The sequence below is a fragment of the Rousettus aegyptiacus genome, unplaced genomic scaffold, assembly GCF_014176215.1.
Source record: "Rousettus aegyptiacus isolate mRouAeg1 unplaced genomic scaffold, mRouAeg1.p scaffold_m13_p_2, whole genome shotgun sequence".
NCBI lineage: Eukaryota > Metazoa > Chordata > Mammalia > Chiroptera > Pteropodidae > Rousettus > Rousettus aegyptiacus.
In genome coordinates, this window is record NW_023416295.1 from 162,877,820 (window position 1) to 162,899,379 (window position 21,560).

The 21,560-nt window shown below is 42.2% G+C and overlaps 1 protein-coding gene across 2 annotated transcripts in view; it reads right to left on the reverse strand.

Moving 5' to 3' along the window:
- The window catches only part of PAH (phenylalanine hydroxylase), a 78,052-nt gene that overhangs the window by 51,188 nt on the left and 5,304 nt on the right, over positions 1-21,560 (reverse strand). The window contains exons 1-2 of one of the 2 annotated variants that reach the window (XM_016127065.2): positions 6,398-6,850; positions 5,142-5,284 (exon numbers count right to left, since the gene is read on the reverse strand). In XM_016127065.2, coding sequence (XP_015982551.2) covers positions 5,142-5,213 — 72 coding nt within the window. In that variant the 5' untranslated portion in view covers positions 5,214-5,284; positions 6,398-6,850. Of the gene's footprint in view, positions 1-5,141; positions 5,285-6,397; positions 6,851-21,560 lie in introns of those variants that run through there. The other variant, XM_016127066.2, reaches the window with a different exon arrangement.

Consider the following 21,560-nt stretch of genomic DNA (forward strand, 5'->3'; position numbering starts at 1 on the left):
TTAGATATCCAACTATACAGAAATAGTGTCAAAATACATAAAAGTATACAAATAACCTGTTGGAAGGTGGGCGTCTAAAGTAAAATAGCAAAAAATGTCAAGGATCAAGAACTTTCTACATGCATGTGACAGCAAATTAAAGTGGGATTAGGGCTGGCATTCCAGAAAGTTTTCTGAAATTTTTAAAAGCTCGTATATTGTTTTATAATAACATGTAGAGTTCCATGTGTGCCCACAGAGAAACAGCATATACCTAAAACCAGAAAGAAAAAATATGCTTGAAGAATTACTCTCTTATAAGCAAGTTAAAGAAATTAATGAAATGGATGTTACATTATCTCAATGAGAAGGTTGTGCGAAGCAGGTTCTATCAGCGACTTGGCATAATAAGCCCTGCTTGAATACTGACAACCCTTAGGAAGAAATTCTTTCCAATCAGAAAATTCAGATTTTCCCAGAACCTCAACTGAAACAGGTGTGTGGGAAGAACCAAAATTATCAGCTAGTGTGATTATAGAGAGATGCCAATGAATTAGAAGGCTGAACTGTTGTAGAACTCTAAATGGACCATGATGTCATCTTTCTAAAAAACTTTTTAATCCACCATTTAGTAAGAGCCTATAATATCACAGGTACTGGATTTGGATGATCTCATTTAATTTTTATAATAATCTAGAAGGTAGGTTTTATTAATCTCTAAGTGCCTCCTTTCACTAATGACAAAATTAAGGTTTAGAGAAGTTAAATTACTTACCCATAGTTACACAATTAGCAGTGGAACCAGGAGAGGAACCTAGGCCATTTGACACCAGCAGACTGTCTATGAAAATCACAACTTCTTGCAGACTCTATTCTGCCTTTCTCTTTTAAGCCCTGCCCAAGATATGCAGATGAATTTCTAATGGGAGCCTCCTTCCTACCAGAAAACGCTGAGCCCTAGTCCTTGCTGGTTTCCTTGAAATGACAAAGGATTTCCCAGTTTCTGGTTCTGTTGGCAACATTCTCTTATCCTGTTTGCCTCCAAGAAAAGTAACATATTCTTGACACATCTCCAATATGTCACTTATGACTGCGGCGATTCAGACTTGAATGCACCTTGCTCAAAACTCCATCACCACCACCTTTCCACTCCTGTGCATGTCCAACCAATCATTGAGTCCAGTCTGACTTTCTGCAGACATGACTCTGGGGACAGATCCTTCTTTTGTTCCCACTGTCACTGCATTAATCCAGCTCTTAGTGATCTACATTGATTCAGCCCTAAGAGAATTTCACTCGCATCCTTTTACTTAGAGTTCTTCAGAAGCTCGCCAAGGCTGCAGGATCAGATACTTCCATCTGATATTCAAGAGTCTCCTGAGCCCACCCATGGGAACCTCCCCACCCCATCCCCAGCAAAACGATTTCCTTCTTGCCTTTCAAACTCAGTGGAGTAAATGCCTGCCGCGTCTCCCTCTCCCCCTTTCCAATAACTCAACCTTCCTCAAAAGCCCTCTTAGATCTCACTTCTCTTAGAAACAATCCCTCCTCCACCAGTGCATTCCATTCAGCTTCTGATGCCCACATGGAACTTGATAATAACTGAGTCACAGAGTTGGACTTGTCTTTAGAGTTCATCCAGTTCAACACTCTCATTTTTCAGATGGGGAAACTATGGGCCAAAAGAGTGACTCACCTGAGGTCACATAGGTAGGCACCCACTCATTGGTAGGATGCCAGGTCAAGGACTCGGGCTCTTAAATATCAGTCATTCTATACAATTCCCTCTGCTATGAACACAAGGTTCATATTAAGGCCTTGGTTTCTTATAAAGTCAGGGCTTTACACCGGTCTGATCATCAGTACTCAGTGCTGCTCCTTACCTGTGCCTGTACCTTTTCACCCTCCCTTCTCCCCATACTGTCTAACCAAGGTTTCTCAGTGTGTGTTCCTTGGATCGCCGCTCCAAAATTGCCTGGCGATTCCTCGTTCAAATGCAGGTTCCTGGGCTCCTCTCCAACCTATCAAATTAGAATGTCTGGGGTAAAATCTTAGAGTCTGCATTTTTGAGAGCATCCCAGATGATTCTTGATCATGGAAAGTTTTGAAACCACTGACAAGTACGCAGCCTATTTTTTTTGAATTATGACTTTCTCAAATGTGTCAGCAAATGCACCCTTACCATATGATAAGTCACTACTCTTTAGTGTTATTAATATTAATAGTAGGACCTGCCATTGACTGAGTATCTACTATGAGCCAGAAACCCTATTTGGTACTTTTTATAGTTAACAAATATCATTATGGGCAGCAAGTAGCACCATTCTGAGAGTTTACATGTTATAGCTCACTTAGTCCTCACAATAGTCCCAATGAGTGGGTGCTGTAATTTTGCAAATGAGGAAATAGACTCAGTAAGTTTAAGTGGCTTGCCCAAGGACACCCAAGGACAGCTCAAGAGTTACAGAACATGGACTTGAATGACTTGAAGTCTTTATTCTACCTCCCAGTTATAGACTCAACTGGGACTATAGCTCCCCTTTTCAAAGTCTTGAGGGACTTTAAATGAAAGGAAGCTCATGGAAGTTTGTGAAATGGTATGGCCTTAGGTGGATACTGATTCCAACATTGCTGTGTTGATCCAGATTCTTGGGCAAATCTCTTCCAGAATATGTTTCCATTGGCTCATAATCTATACCTTATTTGTTTCCAACAGACATGTGATTTGACTTAGAAACACAGGCACATCTAGAATGGATAAAGGTAGAGAAGAATAGCCTAGATACTAAATGGGAAAAAATAGGACAGGGAGAAAAAACTTCACTAAGGATCAGGAAGGAAAGAATTTTGATCATTGAGCAATATATTTAACAATGGAAATATATTCTCTTTGGTTGTGTCTAACAGATACATACATTATTTTTGGAAAAGAACACTTTTCAAAATTACTAGCAATAATACTCTTTGGCAAGGATATTCTAGGGGCATTACCTTTCAAACTTAGTGCTTTGGGGGGCCATGATAAGAGGTACATATTTGCCTGTGTGATTATACCCACATGTATCCACACTGTAAGATACAAACATCCGGCCATGAACAACACACTATATCTCTATATTCCAGCAGTTATCTACAAGGTGTTGGCGTCAGATCTGGGTCTGGACACTGGTTTTGCCCTTCCTAGTTACGATTTCTGAGTTCCCCTTATCCTCTGTTTCATCGCTCTGCTCTATTTTTCTTCACACCATTTATCTCTACAGGAAATTATATGTTCATTTGCCTAATTTTTTGTCTGCCTCCTCCACTAGAATGCAAGTTTCATCAGGACAAAAAACTCAATAAGCCGCTCAATAAGTCTTTGTCGGGTGAACGAGCCAACTTTTCTTGCAGGATTATTGTGTGTGTTGCATGTATAGAGCACTTGACATATCATATGCCCTCCAGCCTTATGTCAATTACACCCAGTGTGTGCCCCCCATCTGAGTTGGGAGCTTCATGAAAGCATAAACTGTGCCCTTTTTGCAGACTGTCAGAGCTGCAAGAAATTGCTAAAGACTAATCTAGTCCCAACCCTCCCCCTAATTTTACAGACACCAAACCATGCCTCCTCACCCCAGTTAGGTTGCTTTCCCAACCCACAGCTTAAGTAAACCAAAGGGGGGAGTTCAGGTCTCCTGAGTTCATGTCCAGCATCATTCTGTGATAAAGCAATACCAGTCGCTGTGCCTAATTCAGTGTTTGTCCCTCCTGCCAGTGTTCCAAACATGTTTTGTTAAACAAAATAAATCAGTTCCAGCTAGATACCACTGGCAGTTTCTTATGCTCCCAGGAACTGTGCTAAGAGTTTTATAGACATTATTTCATTTAATTCTTATACCAACCCTAGGACGTGGGTATTTTTATTCCAATTTTTCAAATGAATAGACTCGAGTCTGTGCAAAGTTATACACTGCTTTCCAAGCAGAGGAGGTATCAGGGTGTGCTCCAAACCCTCCTCTTGACCTCACGTCGCCAAGAGCGACAATTTGCGGTTCTCAGTCTTCTGTGTGCTTTATCATGGCTCCCTAATGATATCATTGCCCCTCAGCTCCTCCCACGATTGTGGGGGCCCTGCTGCCAGTAACACAGAAGCTAAATGATGACAGAACCAGGATTTGTCTGGCATCCGTCTGACACCCCGCACTGTCCCTCTTCGACACAAAGTTCTGCTGTCCACCTAGCACTGCGTACCTTTTCAAAAGAAGTTTTACTCTCAGGACTCAAAAAAAAAAAAAAAAAAAAAAAGTCAGTCCAAAATTCTGCAGTCCCTCCAGTTATACTAAAACATCAACCACCCTCTCCTCTCCAGTTTTTCTGATCTCCAGAGGATTCTCACTAATCCTGCAGGCAGGTGCCAACAGAGTCATGTCATCACCCAGAGCTGGGCTTTAAATCTGAACCCCTAAGTCCAGGAGTGTGACAAGTCAGTTAAAGAATGTATTCTGTAGTTGTTCACCTCAAAAGAAAAACAACTAATCCCAGAGAATGGGACATTATCCTAATGCCCTAAGCATTATCCTCAAGTCATCTTTAGGGCTCACTCACATTCCAAGTCCAAGGCTAGCTCTTGTTCATTTTCCTCTCTCTTTAATTTCCCCCTTCCCCAGGTCTGAGTGAGTCTGAGACTTTCTTCATGCCTCCTTTCCTTCATTGTGCCTCATGTTCTCCCAAAGGTAGACAGAGGATACAATTTTGCCATTTCAATACAGGGCTGAGAGCACATTGTAAACATTGCACAAGAGAAGACCCAGAAGGACCCCACCTGGAATTCCAGATCTTTCAGCACCAGCCCCTTCAAAGCACAGAAGAGAAAGCAAGCAAAAGAGAAGAAGGGGCACCTGTCCAAAGACACAGGTTGGTGACAGCGCGAGAAGCAAGATCCCCAACTCCTGGGGCGGGGCTTTTTCCCCTGGGAGCCACGCGGGACAGTCGTCCTCCCTGGGAAACAATTGTTGAGGACCTGCGTTTATACGCCGACTTCTGAGACATTTTCATTGCCTTCGAATGAAGCCAGATTTCGCTTTGGGCTTAGGGGAATAGCAAACGACATCTCCTCAGACCTATTTCCACCGGGGCTCAAACTCCCCTCCCTGCGCAGTGGAAGGCGGGCCGCCCTGGCTCACCTGGCTGAAATCATAGCCCTTCCTGATCAAGTCTCTGCTCTCCCAGAGGGCAGCGGCAGCGGCAGCGGTCATGCTGGCTCCTGGCGGTCGGCGGTCGGTCGCAGGCAGCTTTGTCAACAGCACGTAGTGCTGAGGTTTTTAACCTAACAACAGAGAGGAGAGGACAAATTCCAAAGACATCCCCTGTCACAGTGACGCCTCCCTGGAGCATCGTCCGGACGCAATGAGCTGTAGGTAACCGCCAGGGGGCAGGGAGGGTGTGTCCAGGAGGCCTCACTTGGCTGCTCCTCAGGGTGGAGGAAGAAGCCCCATAAGCACAGGGTCACCTGTGAGCTGGCTACTCTCAGAAGTACGAGAAACGTGGTTTCTGCATTGGACTAAACTTGCAACCACCTGGTGATAAAAATTATAAGAAATAGTCCTTTCTCCCCTGCCCTCTGCTCACGAAAGCAGAGCCAAGATCCATAATTTTGATCCCCACCCCCCAATTTGGTCCTTTCTATTAACCAATAAGCAAACTGCCTTTCTTGGCTTCGACTTCAGAAAACTACATACAAGGTGATGTTGAGCATGGCTGCAAAAGAGCACAGGTAAGAAAGAGAGAGACCTGAGCCGAAATCCAGCCATGTGTCTTCAAGCTAGTTACCTAACTGCTGGGAGTGTCCTAAAGGAGAGGGCAGAGCTACACTGCCAGGGCCGTTTAAGAACATGAATAATAAGAAGAATGAGACAGCACATTAAACATTTAGTATAGTTTTTACTACATAGTTCAACGCTCAGTAAATGGAAGATATTGTTTAAAAGCGTGTGACCACAATAGTTATTGAGGACCTCTGCTGCGTGCCAGGCAACGGGGATACAGCAGTGAAGGAAACAGAGGACCCTGCTTCGCCCACCATGCTGCCATTCTGGGGAGAAGACAGAAAATAAATAAGTTTAGGCAGAGCTCAGCCTTCCAAAGACATTAAAATAACGAATGGGCTAGGAGTGAGCTGGCGGGGGGGTGTTGCAGAGTAGACTCCAAGGAGGCGGGCAGATGTCATTCACCCTGTTTTTTCAGATAATGAAACTGAGATAAGGCATTCATGGCCCCTGAGAAGAAAACAAAGTACTAAAGAACGCCACAAAGTCAGAGGTTCAGCAAGGAGGTAAAAAGCATCCAGGCCTTGTGTGGAACATCCAGACCTAATATTTACCTAGGAGAGGGTAATAAACAGAAAAAAACAAGCCAATAATAGAGGTTGCTAGAAACTCACCTCCTCCTCTCCCACGATTCTTTGATGAGATGACCAAGGATCTTCCATAAACAACAAAAAATCTCAGATTTGATCCAGAACAAAAGAATTCCACCACCAATTAACTATGTAGCTTTGGTCAAGTCCATGCCATGGGTTGTTGTTTAAGATTCCTTAAGCCTCTTTAATAGGCCAGGCTTTCTACTGGCTCCAAAGGATGCAGACATAATTGCATATAATTTCTTTCCAAGAGTCCTTGGGTGTCTGATTAACATTTATTATGGTAGATTGGAAGCTCAGTGTTGATGAGTTTGAAGGGCAAGACCTTGACTTGACACTCAGGAGAATCTGAATCCTTTATCTGACTCCGTTATTTTTCTAGTATGGTAGACATAAAATAAAGAGTCTTCCTCTGCCTCAGGACTGCCTTATAAATATCATTTCTTCCCTTGAGCTGCTGGTATATGAAGAACAATGAATGGGGCAGCACCTGCAATATAAAAGGCATGCAATAACTAAGAACAAGCACAAACAGCTGCTTACTTCCACGCATACTACATGTTAGACGCTGTGCCAAGTTCTCCACATGAATGTTTTCATTTTTTTTCCGCTCAACAACCCTATGAACTCTGCATGTCCACTTTACAGATAAGGAAACCAAGGCCCAGAAAGTTTAAATTAGTCCAAAGTCACACTATGAAATACTCTTTCATTCCTTTTTTAAATAACGATTTTTTTTTTTTAGGACAACAAAATAATAACACTTCTTTTTTCTTCTCACACAGCTAAAAGTGGAATTCTTAATTCTCATCTCACGTAAAAATGCCCCAGATCTGGGTTGGGGGGAGGAGAGCATACATAATTGTCTGCTACCTCAGGAAAAAACACTAATATCTTCTTTAAAAAAAAATTACTCTGGCAAAAAAATAAAAGGGAAACGTATCCATCCATGCACTAAAATAAAAACTCACTTAAGATGAGATTGCTTGTGACATGGATTTTGTAGATGACTTTTAAACTGAATTCTAATTTAATTTGGATAGAATACAATGTGTTGCTGTCACTAACAAGGATGGTACTGGGTCCTAAGAAAACTGCTCCGACATCTAGATGGAGCATCCAAGAAGTCAGCTCGTAAACCACCGAGACACTGTCAGTGACCACGGAGAGGTGGGGGTATATGACTAGTCACTCTGTTTTCTCGTGGAAATGGAAGCTCTGAATGTTAGCTAGCCAACCCTAGGGCTTCCAGGAATAAAAACTACATTTCTCAGCCTTCCTTGCAGCTAGGTGTAGCTACAGGTCTAACCTTTGACCAAAGAAATGCAAGAAAAAGGTTATCTGTGCAACATCTAAGAAGTGTCCTTAAAGGAAGCATGTCCTTCTTCTAATTTTTTTTTTTTTTTTTTTTTTTGTGAGTCAAAATACAGAAACACCCAAAGGAGCTTGAACGGCCATTTGGGTTGTGAAGTAAATTTAGGAATGGGAGCCATGTTTTTCATGGTAAAAAGAATCAAGATAAAAAGAGCCTGGTTCTTGACACCATAGAGCATCATTCCAGTAGCTTTGCACTGCTGACTTAGATTTAGGAGAAAAATTAACTTCTATTTTTCTTAAATCTCTGTTAGTTTGAAACTTCTGTCACTCACAGCCAAATCTAGTTCTAACAATATAAGGAACATGAGAATATTTAAAATGGATTTATCTGTCCAAGAACTGTGCTTTTCTTATCAGAATTTAGGGAACAATGCAATATATATTATGGCAAAACTTGGGAAATTTCCACCCTGCAAAGTTCTCTGGCTGTGAGCATCTTCAGAACCTCATTTTCATGTCATTCTTTTTAGTCTAATTTTTCCCACACAGACAACCCAGAAATCCAAAGATCGTTTTCAATAAGAGCCCACGCGAACTAAATGCAATTAATGTATGAAGTCATGGTTTGCCTCAAAATATCATTTATGGCAGGCTATTCCAGGAATTCTTCACAGAACTTAGACATTTCTTTGGGCCATAATAAAATTAGTTGGTAAATCAAGTACATTTGACCAAAGGTTTATTAAATGAAATGTGTATATATGATCTCGAGACTCTGGAGCTATTACATTATTATGCCTTCCTGTCAACATCAGAGTGAGGTCACTGAGTATTGCCATTTATATACTCATTGATTCAGCAAATATTTGTGAGTACAAACCTTGTGTCAAGCACAGTTCTAGAAGCTGATGAGAACAGTCCCTGCTCTCATCGATCCCACATTCTATTAGGAGACAGGGCTGGTAAGCAAATAGACCCACCAAAAAGTCAAAATATGCTTAGTTCTGATAATGGCCAAGAAATAAAGTTTTTAAAAGGGATGTCATAAGAACAGTTAACAGTTCTGGAGAGGCTGATTTGAGATGAATGTACAGGGAAGATCCAGAGCTAACTTTTCAGGAGTTCTATGAGCCTGTTGCTAAACACATCCATGATTAAAAACTGAATTATGTAAAGTTACAATGAAATTAATCATGTCAAAAATGAAAGTAATAAATATTCAAAATTCATTATTTCATAATTATTTTACTAAATTTCATTAGCCATGCTCTTAAGGCTATCTGTGACCCTTATAGCTGTGTGGTAGAAATATTACATAACAATATGCTGCTGTACATCTCTCCTCAACTCCACGTTCACATAGGTAGCTTGAAATCTGCCACAGTAGAACTATTTATACTATGGAAATCAGGAAACACTACAAATAAGGGGTGAAGTCAGTGCATTGCTAACTATTTGCCATTATCCCACTGACCATCATTACTATGGCAGCAAAGCCACCACATGTAGGGTTGGATCGAAGAAATATGCCTCAGAGAGCAGAACAACAATGTCACTCAGAGATTCAAGACACGTAGGGACAGAGTAAGCTCAGCTACTGGTAAACAGAGCAGTAGCATCAAATTAAATCCAAGCAGATCAAGGTAAATTCCAAGGTCAAAGTCTGGGGAGGCTACCACAATGGCAAGGCTTAGGAGGTAGGGCTGGCACTCCACTGGTCAACTCAAATACCATCTTTTCCAAAAACACGCCTCTGATTCGCTTCCTCCAGTTAGGGGTGGTCACCCTCCTTGGTTCACATAACATCTAGAAACTCCCTCTGTACCTAAATTCATCGACTCTCTTTTTGTCTTTTTGTCTCCTCCTCCTGGGTAAAGATCTCTCAGACCAAAGACTAAATATTAGTTTTCCTACATTTCAGGACTAAGCCTGGTACCTGATACATAGTAAGTACTCAGTTCATATTACTTTGATCAGAAATATAGAAAAGATATGCACAAAAGTGTTCAGGGCAAGATTATCAAAAAGGTTTAGAGAAAAGGAAAATCTTCCACAATAAGAGAACAATTAAATTAATTACAGTTCATTCGCATAATAGATGCAGACATAGCAATTATTTTTAAATCAAAAAAAAATTTTATCATATCTTAAATGCACACAATTAAACTAGTTATTGATAAAATTAAGATGTAAAATCTTGTATTCTCCATTGTGTAGATATGTCAAAAAGCATAAAACAACATCAAAGAACGAGAAAGAGGTGTTTTCTCTAGATAGTAGGATTAGAAGAGAGTTTATTTTTTGTCATCTTTTACTTTTCTGTTTAAATGTTTGTAAAGAGGAATAGTAGCAAAGGAAAAAAAAGTTGCTTGCCTAGAGAATTTGCCCGAAGTCATACTGGGTTTCTATTAGACATAAACGAGTTATTCTCCAGCTTTATTCTTTCCATGTCATCCTCTCTGAGAAGAGAAAGAGACAAATATTATTTAGCACTAAAATGTTGATTGAGTACCAGGCATATTGCGGAGGTCATTTTATTTAATCCTTTATACAACATAATGAGATGATTTTCTGGTTTCCTTATTGCATGGCTGAGGAATCTGAAATATTGTGGTCTTGTGGGATAGGAAGTAAAAGACTTGGGATAGTGATGTTAGGGTTGGAAAAGCACCCATCGCCCTTTTCCTTGGGTTCTCGAATGAGAGCAGAGCCCTTGGTAGAAGGAGAGGGTGGTATAAACACCCCTGCCCACTCAGAGACCTCACCCCGTGCAGAAACCTGGTAGGTTTGAACATTTGAAAGCTAGGTCTTTGGTGGCTGCAGTCATCAATCATTCTGTAGTCGTTTGTGGAAGTACATCTATTGAGGCACATAGATGACCAGACCATGGAGTACTCAGTTTCTTGGTAAAACATGCACATGGTCTTAAGCATAGATTATATCTCTAATTCCTCTGCATCTGTCTCACTGTTGGGGAAGCTAGCTGATCTCTCAGGTTAAGGAGGGGAAACTTGTGGGACTAGAGGTGAGTGAGATTTATCTATCCAACCTAAAATATTAAGGTTTTGCTACAAGATAGGCACTGTTCTAAGTTCAAGGATACAACTGCCTTCATGGGTTTGTGTTGCTTTTAGAATATGGACATTAATCAAATCACAGAAATAAATTCAGATTTATAACTTCAACAAATGCCATGAAGAAGATATATATCATGCTCTAAGAACCTTTCTCCAGGAAGTTTTCTTGATCTAATGATAGGAAATAGAAAATACCTACATGAAAAAGAAAGGAAAGAGCCTGGAACCATCTGGAATCTTCCAGGCCAGAGGAGCAGCCTACACAAAAGTCATGTGGTACAAACAACGTGGTTGAAGATGCAGCTCTAGAGCCAGGGAGAACCAGACTATGCAGAGCCTTGTAGACCATGCTAAGTAAGGGTTTTTATTTTTAATCTTCATCCAGAAAGAGTTGGGAAACCATTGAAGTATATATAATTAGAGTGTATTCCTATGATATTTGTAGTATCAGAAGATGACTCTGGCTGCAGTGTGGAGAGGGGAGCAGTTAAGAGGTGATTACAGTCGTCCAGGTGAGAAATGGCCATGGTGCCTTGGACTGCGGTGGTACTGGTGGTGGTGATGAAGAAAATGGGATCCATTTGAGAAAGATTTATGAGGTTGAAAAAAGGAGTAGATTTAGATATGGCAGATGAGGATGAGAAACAGGTCAAAGATGACACATAGGCTGCTGAATAGATGGACACGGGGCTATTCTCAGAGATGGCTCCATCCCTACCATCAGAGAGCCAAAGGCATCCATCAGAATTGGACTCTCTAGGCTCACTATTGAGAAGATCCCTGTGGAACTTGGATTCAGCGGGATAAGGTAAAATAGGATAACCTAGGCCATCCCTCTTGTGTGTTGGATTTCTAATACCAATTTTTCTACTTTGTACTCTTTTGATTTATAACGTATTTTCATATACATTATCTGTAAGATACTCCAAATTATTCTTTCCATCTTTAAACTGAGGAAATAAATACTGAATATTTGTGATTTGTCCAAAGTCATACAGCCCATCTGAGTTGATAGTTCATGCTTTTTACTCTATTTCAGCCATGCATTCATTCTTTCTACATGTTTACTGCCTACTCATGGTGGATTTGTCATGAAACTAAGGCAGCTAAAGCTTTCGAGCCCTTTGCACCAACATAGACCCCCAAAAGCTTACAGAGGGTCCCTAGCGATGGGTTCACCTGGCAATATAGGAACATCTATTTTTGTAAAATTTTCCGAAGTAAGATAGTTAGGACCACGATCAGGTGAGACTGTCATCTCGTTCCATTCCAATATTCTCTCCATCACACTTTTCATGTCCAGTGGCCCAAATAACTTTGACGTTGAACTATGAAGACATTAATATGAATATACATTTAGTTTACATTTAGTGGATACATTTGCATTATTTGTAGTCACTTTAATGGATAGTTATTGCTGGTCACCTGGATGTAAGAAGGGTTTCTGGAACATACTCCCGTTTTGAGTTATTGAGTCTTAGGGTCAGTGCCAGAAGTCTTGAGAGTGTGTTCTAAATGTCAGGTTTTCTTCAATCCCTGGAAAAAACGATTTCCTTTCTAAAGATCTAATATGCAACGAAATGACTATAGTTAACAGTACTGTATTATATACATGAAATTTGGCAAGAGATCGGATCCTAAAAGTGTTCTTAACACACACACACACACACACACACACACACACACACACACACACAAAGAGGGGGGAAAAAAGAAAAGAAAAAAATGGTAATTATGTGAGGTGACGATAAATTAATTAACTTGATCATGGTGGTCTAAAAACATCAAGTTGTACACTTTAAATGGATACAGTTTTTATTTGTCATTTATACCTCAGTAAAGCTGAGGGGGAATATCATATGTGTGGGTGCTAAGAAATGAAACGCAGGATTTCTTTCTATGCCAGGAGTATTCTTGATAGTAAAGCAGGAACAATTATGAACGCATACCATTTTTCTCTTTTTTTGACAGGAATGTTTGTAAAATTGCCTTATGAGAATTCTTGTGCTTATATGGCACAAATCTATAGCAGTTGTACATACAGCTAGTACATTGCGCGTGAAGCGATATGCTTTAAGCATCCAAACTATTTTATAAATAAATAAATAAATAAATAAATATGTGTGTATATATATATAAAGTATACATATATGTGTGTATATATATAAAGTATACATATATATGCGTATATATATATATATATATATAAACTATACGTGTGTGTGTGTGTGTGTGTAAAGCTGCTTTAAAACGGAATTAGACCCGCTTCTGGAAGAACTGCCATGCACACCTTGCTCCTCAAACCTTTGGAATGTTAAAACAGGGCAAAATAATCTCTGGACTGGGCCTAAATTAACATGGTGTCCCAAAAAACTGTTTTCAAAGATAAGATGAAAGCAGATGTGACTTTTAGACTGATGACTGCTGGACTGAAAATTAAAAACATTGCTTAGAATTAGAGTCACTTCATCATGTTATCTGAAACCAATAAAAATGCCTTCCTTCTATTTATGTAATGTTCCCCTTTTCTTTCTCATAAATACTCCTTGCCTTTGTCTCATAATTGGAATACTATTTGGGCTTCTGCATGAATCAGTGTTTCCTGAATAGCTATTCTTGTTTATCTCAAATAAATGCTTGTCGCCTCTCACTTTGGCCTTTTATTTTTAGGTTAACATTATCAATAATAAAGAGGAAATTTCAATAATATGTAACAGAAGGAATAATTTCTTTTCATTCTAATGAGAATAAAAATTATGAGGAAATGATCAAAGAATACGCACCAAAAGCATATATGGAAAAAGTATCACAGAAGTTGACTAGGCAATTAATTTATAAAAATATTCTTAATTCATCTAGAATTTGGGGCATTTTGCTAACTTAATATAATGTGTAATTTGTATTTCTGTTCTAAAGATATATTTTTTTCTCCCTAGTATTATATTTATAGTTTTACATGTATGTTTCTTAAATAGAGCTCCAAAGTTTTATAAATCTTTAGGGCTCCCAGAAGCTGGATCTTCCCACCACACACACACACACACACACTATCTGCAAGACAGGAAAAGCACCCTGCTGGAATCCATCTAAAAGTCTACAAGAAGATAAACAATGAAACAATCGACAACAGCTGGTGAGTAAGTATGTTAGGCTAGACAGAGGCCCAGTGCTGTAGGAGAGAGCACAGGAGGTGCCCCCACCTGACTCTAGGGTCTAATGTTGATGGTTAGGGAGGAAGTTGATACCCAAGCAGAGAGGAGAGGTGAGAAGTTCTTAGGTAGAAAGAATGGCCTAAGCCTTACGTAGGCATAGCACTAAATCTTCACTAATTGATCTAAGGTTCATAAATTGTGTCAAATACTTTGATGACTACAAACAGTTTGAGAGCTACTCTTCCATTGCTTCCAAGAATTTGCCTGCCTTAGCTTCACCGAGGAGAAACAGCTGCCCCTACCTTTGGTCTCCTTCATCACACTGTTGGTATTCAGGTTCTGCATTCAGAATTCTTTTTGCTTGCCCTCTTGCAAAAAGGAATATCATGTGAGTTCCCAACACTCAAGGACTGAGTCTTTTTTTTTTTCTTTTTTCAATTTTTTGCATCCTGGAACCTACCGCATGATTGGTATATCATAAGTATCCAAGAAATGTTTTCGCAGTGATGTTTATTGAATTTCTATTGTGTGCCAGGACCTGTTCTGGACACAGACAGACACTGGTAAATGGAACAGTCATGGTCCCTGCCCTTCTAATGTCTGTTGGAAGAGTGAGTGAATGGCAGCGTGCACGCTGCACCGGCTCATGAAAAGCAGTATTAGGAAGGGAACTGAGCTAGTCGGAGCCAATCCAATCCCTCTTTCATGGCTCCAGATTTGTCATCCAGGGATATGATGGTATCACTCCTCTGTTAAGAATCTCCAGGGCCATCACACTCAAACTGTTTGCCTGTTATTCAAGGCTTCCCATAGCCCAGCCCACCCTGCCCAACCAACCCGAACCCTTCGCATCCACTAACACATGGCTCTTACCACTGTGCCCCTTCCCACACTTTTGTGAAAATATACAGGCAGAGTTCTGAAAGTTAACAACCCTCACTGTATGACACCATCAATATCAACTGGACTTCATATCGATTAAGTACCTGCTACATACCAGGCTCTGTGTGTTCTTTGGGAGAAAAGACCTCTAGGCTAGGATGACATCATAGAAAAAGGTCACTGCTGATCCTATAGAGTCTATCCCAAGTGGTAAATGAGGGGCACATGGTTAGTTCTTCTGAGTTTTTCAGATTCATCATTAAAAGCTCTATGCATGCCACTTTCTGGATTGCAGATGCACATATACGTCTATACCTTCGAAACTACTTTAGTTACATGAAATTTATTAATTTAATCAACAAGCGTTTATTGAGCACGTGCCTTATTCCAGACACCATGCTGAGTACTGGGCCTGCAAAAGGAAGCAAAGTAGAATCCCTGCTATTATGGAGCTTCAAGAGAAGTGGATTCTTATCCTAAGAAAATGGGAGGAGACCGAAAGGTTTTGAATAGAGGAGCAATAGGGTATGCTGTGCTTTGAAAAGATCACTTTGCCTGGGCTGTGGTGTAAACCACCATTTCTTTACATGCTGATGTCTATTATACATTTGATCGTGTCGTCTAGTTAGATCATTCTGGTGGCAGTGAGAAGATATTTGAGGAAGATGAAACTGAAAGCAGGGGGCTCAGTTGGGAGAATATTGAAATAGGGCAATGATATGAGAGATAGAGAGGAGGGAAAGGATTTAAATACACACACACATACACACATGCACACACACATACGTACGCACATACGTACGTACGTACGTACGTACGTACATAAATTGTGTATCTGTGTATGTCGTGGATACATAGACATTTGGTAATTGTGGAGAGGGTATGAGAGGGCAGCGAGATGTGAGGTAACTCACAGGATGTTGTTTTGAGAATGTGGGTGGACGATACCACGCCCTGAATCACAGAACACAAAAAGAGGTGAAATTTTGAGGGAGGCAGAACGATGTTTCCAGTTTCAGATATGTTGCACTTGATACACTATAGGGACACTCCAGTAGGGACGCTGGTCACACAGTTGGAGATCCCAAAGAGAGGTCCAGATTAGAAATAAGAATTTGAGTATCGTCAGCAAAAAGAGTAGAACTAAAACCTAAAGACATATGTCATTGGGTGACTTCTGCATGAAAAACTAAAAACTAGTACTGATTTAAAAAAAAAGGATTCAAGAGATAAGAATCATAGTAGCCAATAGAGAATAAAGAACATCGAAGCATAGATAAAGAGTGAACAATGCTGAATGCATTGAAGAAATCCAAAAAGGTAGGACCTGAAGTAGCTACTGCCTATAGCAAAATTAAGTCATTGATGAGTGTGTTAGCCTTTATTCTTCAGAGAAACAGAAACAATAGGACATATATTTTATCTATTGATCTGTTTCAAGAAAGATTTATTATAAGGAATTGGTTCAAATGCTTATAACAGCAGAGAAGTCACAAAATCTTCAGTAGGCAAACTGAAGACCCAGGAGAAGAGATGGTTTAGTTCTAGTCTGAGTTAAAAAGTCTGGAGATGGAGACCAATGTCCTATCTTAAAGACAATCAGGCAAAGAGAGAGCGCGTGTGTGAATTCTCCCTTACTCACCTTTTTGTTCCATTCTGGCCTCCAATGGATTGAGTGAGACCCACCCACATTGGAGCTTGATCAGCTCTACAAGGTCTACAATTCAAATGTTAACTCACCTGGAATAGCTCCCCCCCCACCCTCACTGGGACACCTCAGAATACTGTTTAACAAAGCATTACGCTCATAAAATTAACTATCACAGTGAGGAACTCCAGTAGTGATGAACCTCAGAGGGGTGGGTGGGAGATAAACAAATGGAACTGTAGGTGTAGACTACTGTTCTAAGAAATTTGACTAAGTGAAGGTGGTCGTATGATCAAGGAATGAGATGGGAAGGTGAGCATTTTATAGGTTATATGTTTATTGTATAATCAATCACATGTTCCATGGGGGAGAGACCAAGTTGGGAAGAAATGAAGTTTTGGGGAAAAGGTTGGCGAGAGATACACCAGAAACGAGAATGAGAATCACAGTGGAGGATGGAATGTTAAGATTTTCAAGGTGGAGCTGTTCTGAGTACAAAGCCCAAGATGCAGCCTTTGAAAGGGTTGGCCGAAGGGGACTGAGTTTAGGCTGCTGGAGTCTCAAAGTCCGGGAAGAGAAAGGCTCCGTACCAGGTAAATTGTTGCCATGGTCCTTTTCTTTCTACTGCAAATTTCTAATCATTCTTCAGGGCCAGCGTCAAAGACCATCTCTGTAATAACTTACCAATCCTTTTCACTCTTCAGAAGTCTCCAGAAGATACCTTTAACCAAAGAAAGCATATTTATGGGACTAGTAACTTCTGTACCAGAAGAGATTTGTTCTTCATGGGTATGAGTAATAGGGACTGTGTCTTATCACCTCAAATACCTCTGGAATACTAGTTCCTCACCTTCAGTGTGCAAACAGACTACAGCTTGTTTAAACAGCCACTGGGCTAGATTCTGAATTGGTAGTTCTGGGATGAAGCTTCTGAATCTGAATATTAACAGGCGCCTCATATATTTCTAAGTTGAGGGGACGTGATACAGGCAACACTGTGCTCTGCGGCTGAACTGAATTGTGTCGAGTAGAATTAGAAGAATCAACGCATGGTAATACTACTACTTAGTGAATCAAATTGCAAGATTTTCACACATCCCCTCTGCAGTTCGAGGAACGACCGGCAGGTGGCGAGCGACTCACAAGGAGGACTGCGAACTTCCCCGGCCTCCAAATTTCAAATTAAAAACTGCTCAGGCAAGTAATGGGAATCCTGTTTCCCAAGCAACGCCGTTATCCAGACTAGTGAGTTTCTTCTTTTTGCACTGGAGTTCCGGCAAGCCAATGGCCCACATTTTACCCTGGTCCCCGGGGCCAAAGTCATGCTGACCCCATGATGCCGCCTTCTGGCCATCAGGAGGAGTCATGATCCTGACACCAGCAAGGACTGGTCTACACCGTCAAGTTTACCCACTAAAGGTTCTTGCAGAAAAGAACAGCGGATGATGATTGTCTGCGCAGAGAGGAAAGCATGTTGCTACTGGAGGGTCATGTGGCTGTGCCCGTACTGTCTTCTGTTGAGCCAGAGCTGGAGCCGAGGCGTCTTACTCAGCCTCGTCATTTTGTAGGGCAGCCTGGGAGAGGGTGAGCAATTTCCCTGAGGACGCAGAGCTAGAAGGTTCCAGAACCTGGAGTCTGTCTTGACTTCAAGTGAGAGATGACTTTTCACTGCACCCACCTCTCACACGTGTTAAACGTGTTTAAAGGTGTGTGTTCAGTTCATTCGTTTCTGCTCATGAATTGTTATGTATAAGTTGCGGGTGGGGGTGACCCTCTTGTTGAAGAACAGGGATGTGTTCGCTTAACAAATCTACCTTTTTAAAAAACCTAGATTGTGTCTTTTTGGGGGGTAATCTGGCAGATGGGGTGGATGAGAATCCAGGCGTGAGGGAAGAAGGCTCTCCACATTTCCCGACTGTGTGTGTGTTTTATTGGACCTTCTTTTCTGCCAACTAAACTGCAAGTTTATCAAAGGCAATGATTGTCTCATTCATCCCTGATTATGTCCAATAGTTTTTGATGAATCGACGAGCATATCGACTTTGATCATTTTACGTCTAAACTGTATTTTCTAACATCTCAGATGACTAGCACATGCCTCCTTTTACGTATTCGGTATGCTTTTCCTTATTTAATAATGCATATACAGTGTTCACTGTGTGTCAGGCGCCGTTCTTAGCATTTTACAAATATTAACTCATTGAAATTGGGTTTGATTGCTCCTTCTTTAAGAGTCCATATCAATGAATATCCATGTATTAGAAACCCCCTTCTTCCTCCCCCTCCTCCTCCTTACTCTCAAAAAAAAAAAAAGACCCTGCTGGTGGTGAGAATACCGCCGCCTGGGAAGGGGAGGTGGGAGGGAGGGAGGAAAGAGTTAATTGGACGACCTGGGGGCGCACAGCTTCCCAGGTCGACACCACGCTGCGGCAGGCCGCCTCCTTCCTAACCTTGCGCGAGCAAACATTCCCCTTGGTCCGCGGGGCCGGAGTCCAGGTCTGCGCCGAGGTGCCGACGGCTCTCAGCTGCCGGGCTGATTTATAGGCCAAAGCATTCCCGGACCGCGCCGCAAGGAGTCGGGCTGAGCTCGGACTTTGGGGAGGTGATGATGGACACAGGACACGTGGCCACACAATGGGGACACACGACTGACCTCAGTCACTTCGGCAAACTGCCCCTGCTTTCGGGAGGCAGCAGGATCGTTCGGGAGCTCTCGGGTTCCTGCGCCTGTTTTCATCGCCCCAGACACTAGCTCTCCTGGCTGAGTTAAGCGCAGAGAGCACCCGAGGACGCCTAAGGGCCCCGAAACTCTCAGAGACTCCTGACCTTGAGCTTCACAGTCCTTTCCTGAGGCTGGGAGCCTTGGTGCGTTCCGCACTGTGTAAAGAAAGGCAAATGAACCGTCTCCGCTTGGGAACTAAGACTGGTCAGGACGAGCTGGCGCTGAACTTTCCCCCTCAGGTCAGCTTTAGGCAACCGAGGACCCTGTGACGTCACAATGCGGGGTACTCGAGGATAGACGGAAGAATGGTCAAAAGGTGTGGGTGTTGTGTGTGTGGCGGGAGGTGGGGTGGGGGGAAGAGAGGAGAAGGAAATCAGAGGAATGGGGGAAGAGGATTGGGCGCATGAATTTGAGAAGGAGCAATCAAGTTGGGGGAAAATAGCAGGTCTTTTTTTCTTCCCTCCTATATGCAAACTGTCACTTCGGGTTAGCGTGAGCCCTTATCTGGCTCATTACCATGAGCTGTGGCTAACGCGCTTAAACTCTCTAATTATTTATTATGCCGTCACGGAGCAGGTCGCGACCCCGGGGCGCACTGGCGAGGACTGGCAGAGGCGGGCACCGCGCGGGGGGCTGCGGCGCAGCGCCCACTCTGGCTGCGCGCTGCCAGCGAAAGACCCGTCGCCAGGAACCCCGCAGGGCGCTGTTCCTCCAGACAAAGTTGCAGAATTGTTGGGGTGTATCAGAAATGCCCTCTCCCCAAAATTCACCCCCCCCCCCACCCCAGGGATGTGGTGTAGCATTCTTCTCTCTGGTCTACGCTTGCACCCGATTTTCTTTATGGCCAGCTCCGAAGTTGGAGAGAACAAACAAGATTTTTTAAATGCAAAAATGGAAGCCAAACAAGGAGCTGGGAACTTTGGCTGGGATATGGGTATGTTGAGTGCACCGCCCTCCCCCCCCCCCGAAAGACCCTGGGGAGAACCTAAAGGCTGCCTTCCCTCCCTCGCCCCTGCGCCCCGACGCCGCGTTCCAAGGGGAGTTCGCAGTGCGGGGGAGGGGGAGGGGCGGGGACCGCGTCCACTCACGTCCAAGGTTCTATTCAGAAAGTAGTTTCAAAGTAAGTTAACCTCCGTAGGGTGTTTCCCCCCTCCTCTTCTGCTTCCCCCCTCCCCCCTCCCTCTCTCCGTTCGAGTCTGTTTTATGTTCCTCCGCGTTGTGCCAACTATTTTATCTTTATTCCTTCTCTTTCTCTCTGGCCATTCAGTCCTCTTTTTTTTGTGTGTGTGGCTTCTCCGGCTGATGTGCGGCTCGTTACCACCCACTGCACGCTCGCTCCTGTAGTTGAGGTGTTTCTATACAAACTCGAGCGTCCAGTTGTCATATTAATTATTACACTGAGTAATGACTGAAATGGTCAAAATAAGGGGAGACTCGAGGGCGCTTTTTCTTGCTGCTCAAAGATTCAGCAAAGAAGCCGGGCAACAAAGCACTAATTGGTCCCCAGAAACACTCCGACAAGGCATGGAAGATAGGTTTCATAGAACCCTGCGATTGTGAAGGGGGGAAAGCGCTGAATGGACCCCACGCTTCTTTTCTAAACTCTCTTGCTGAGCAAAAAATGGACCTCTGTTTGAATACTGCCCTGATCCTTGAATACTATACCCAGCAGAGAAAAAAATGCACCATTTATTGTAAGTTTTTTTTTTTCTTCTCCAGCTATTCATGGGTTCTCTGTGAAGAATCAGCTGGTTTTGTTTACCGTGAAAGACCTTTACTTTATTTTCATTCTTGGAGGAGGTGGGGAGGGGGCAGGGAAGGAGAGCCATGTGCCTAGACAGAGAGGCCTACTGGCCTACTGTAACAAAATAGAGTGTAACAAATCCTACAAAAGTTTAGAATGTATTGATTCTTTGGAGAGCTATATAGATTAACGACTTTCTTTATGCTTATCCGAGGAAGGTATTTAATCATAATGTAAATGGGGCTTTAGAAAAAATAAAGACTTAGCGTTACTTCTCCTTATTTGGAGAACTTCAAAAGGACTTGTGAGGGTGGCTGCAAATTACCCCCTCCCTCCCCCCAACTTCTCCTCCCTAACCGAAAAGCCACAGCAAAATAATAGTTTGTGCTTTTTTTGTTTTGTTTTCCAGCTTTTTTTTTTTCTTTTTCAGGCGTATTGAAAAAGCAAATAGATTTGTTAGAAGCCTGGATTCCTTAATGCAGGTGCAGGCCTGGCTGCCGTGACCAAAGAGCCGAGCCAAATCCGTGGTTTGTGCTATTCTGCCCCCTGAACAGGCCATCCCAGGCCGGGCAGACTTAACCAGGCTGGGCAGCAACCATTTCTGAAGTTACCTTGGGAAAGGTGTGCTGGAGACAGTAGATT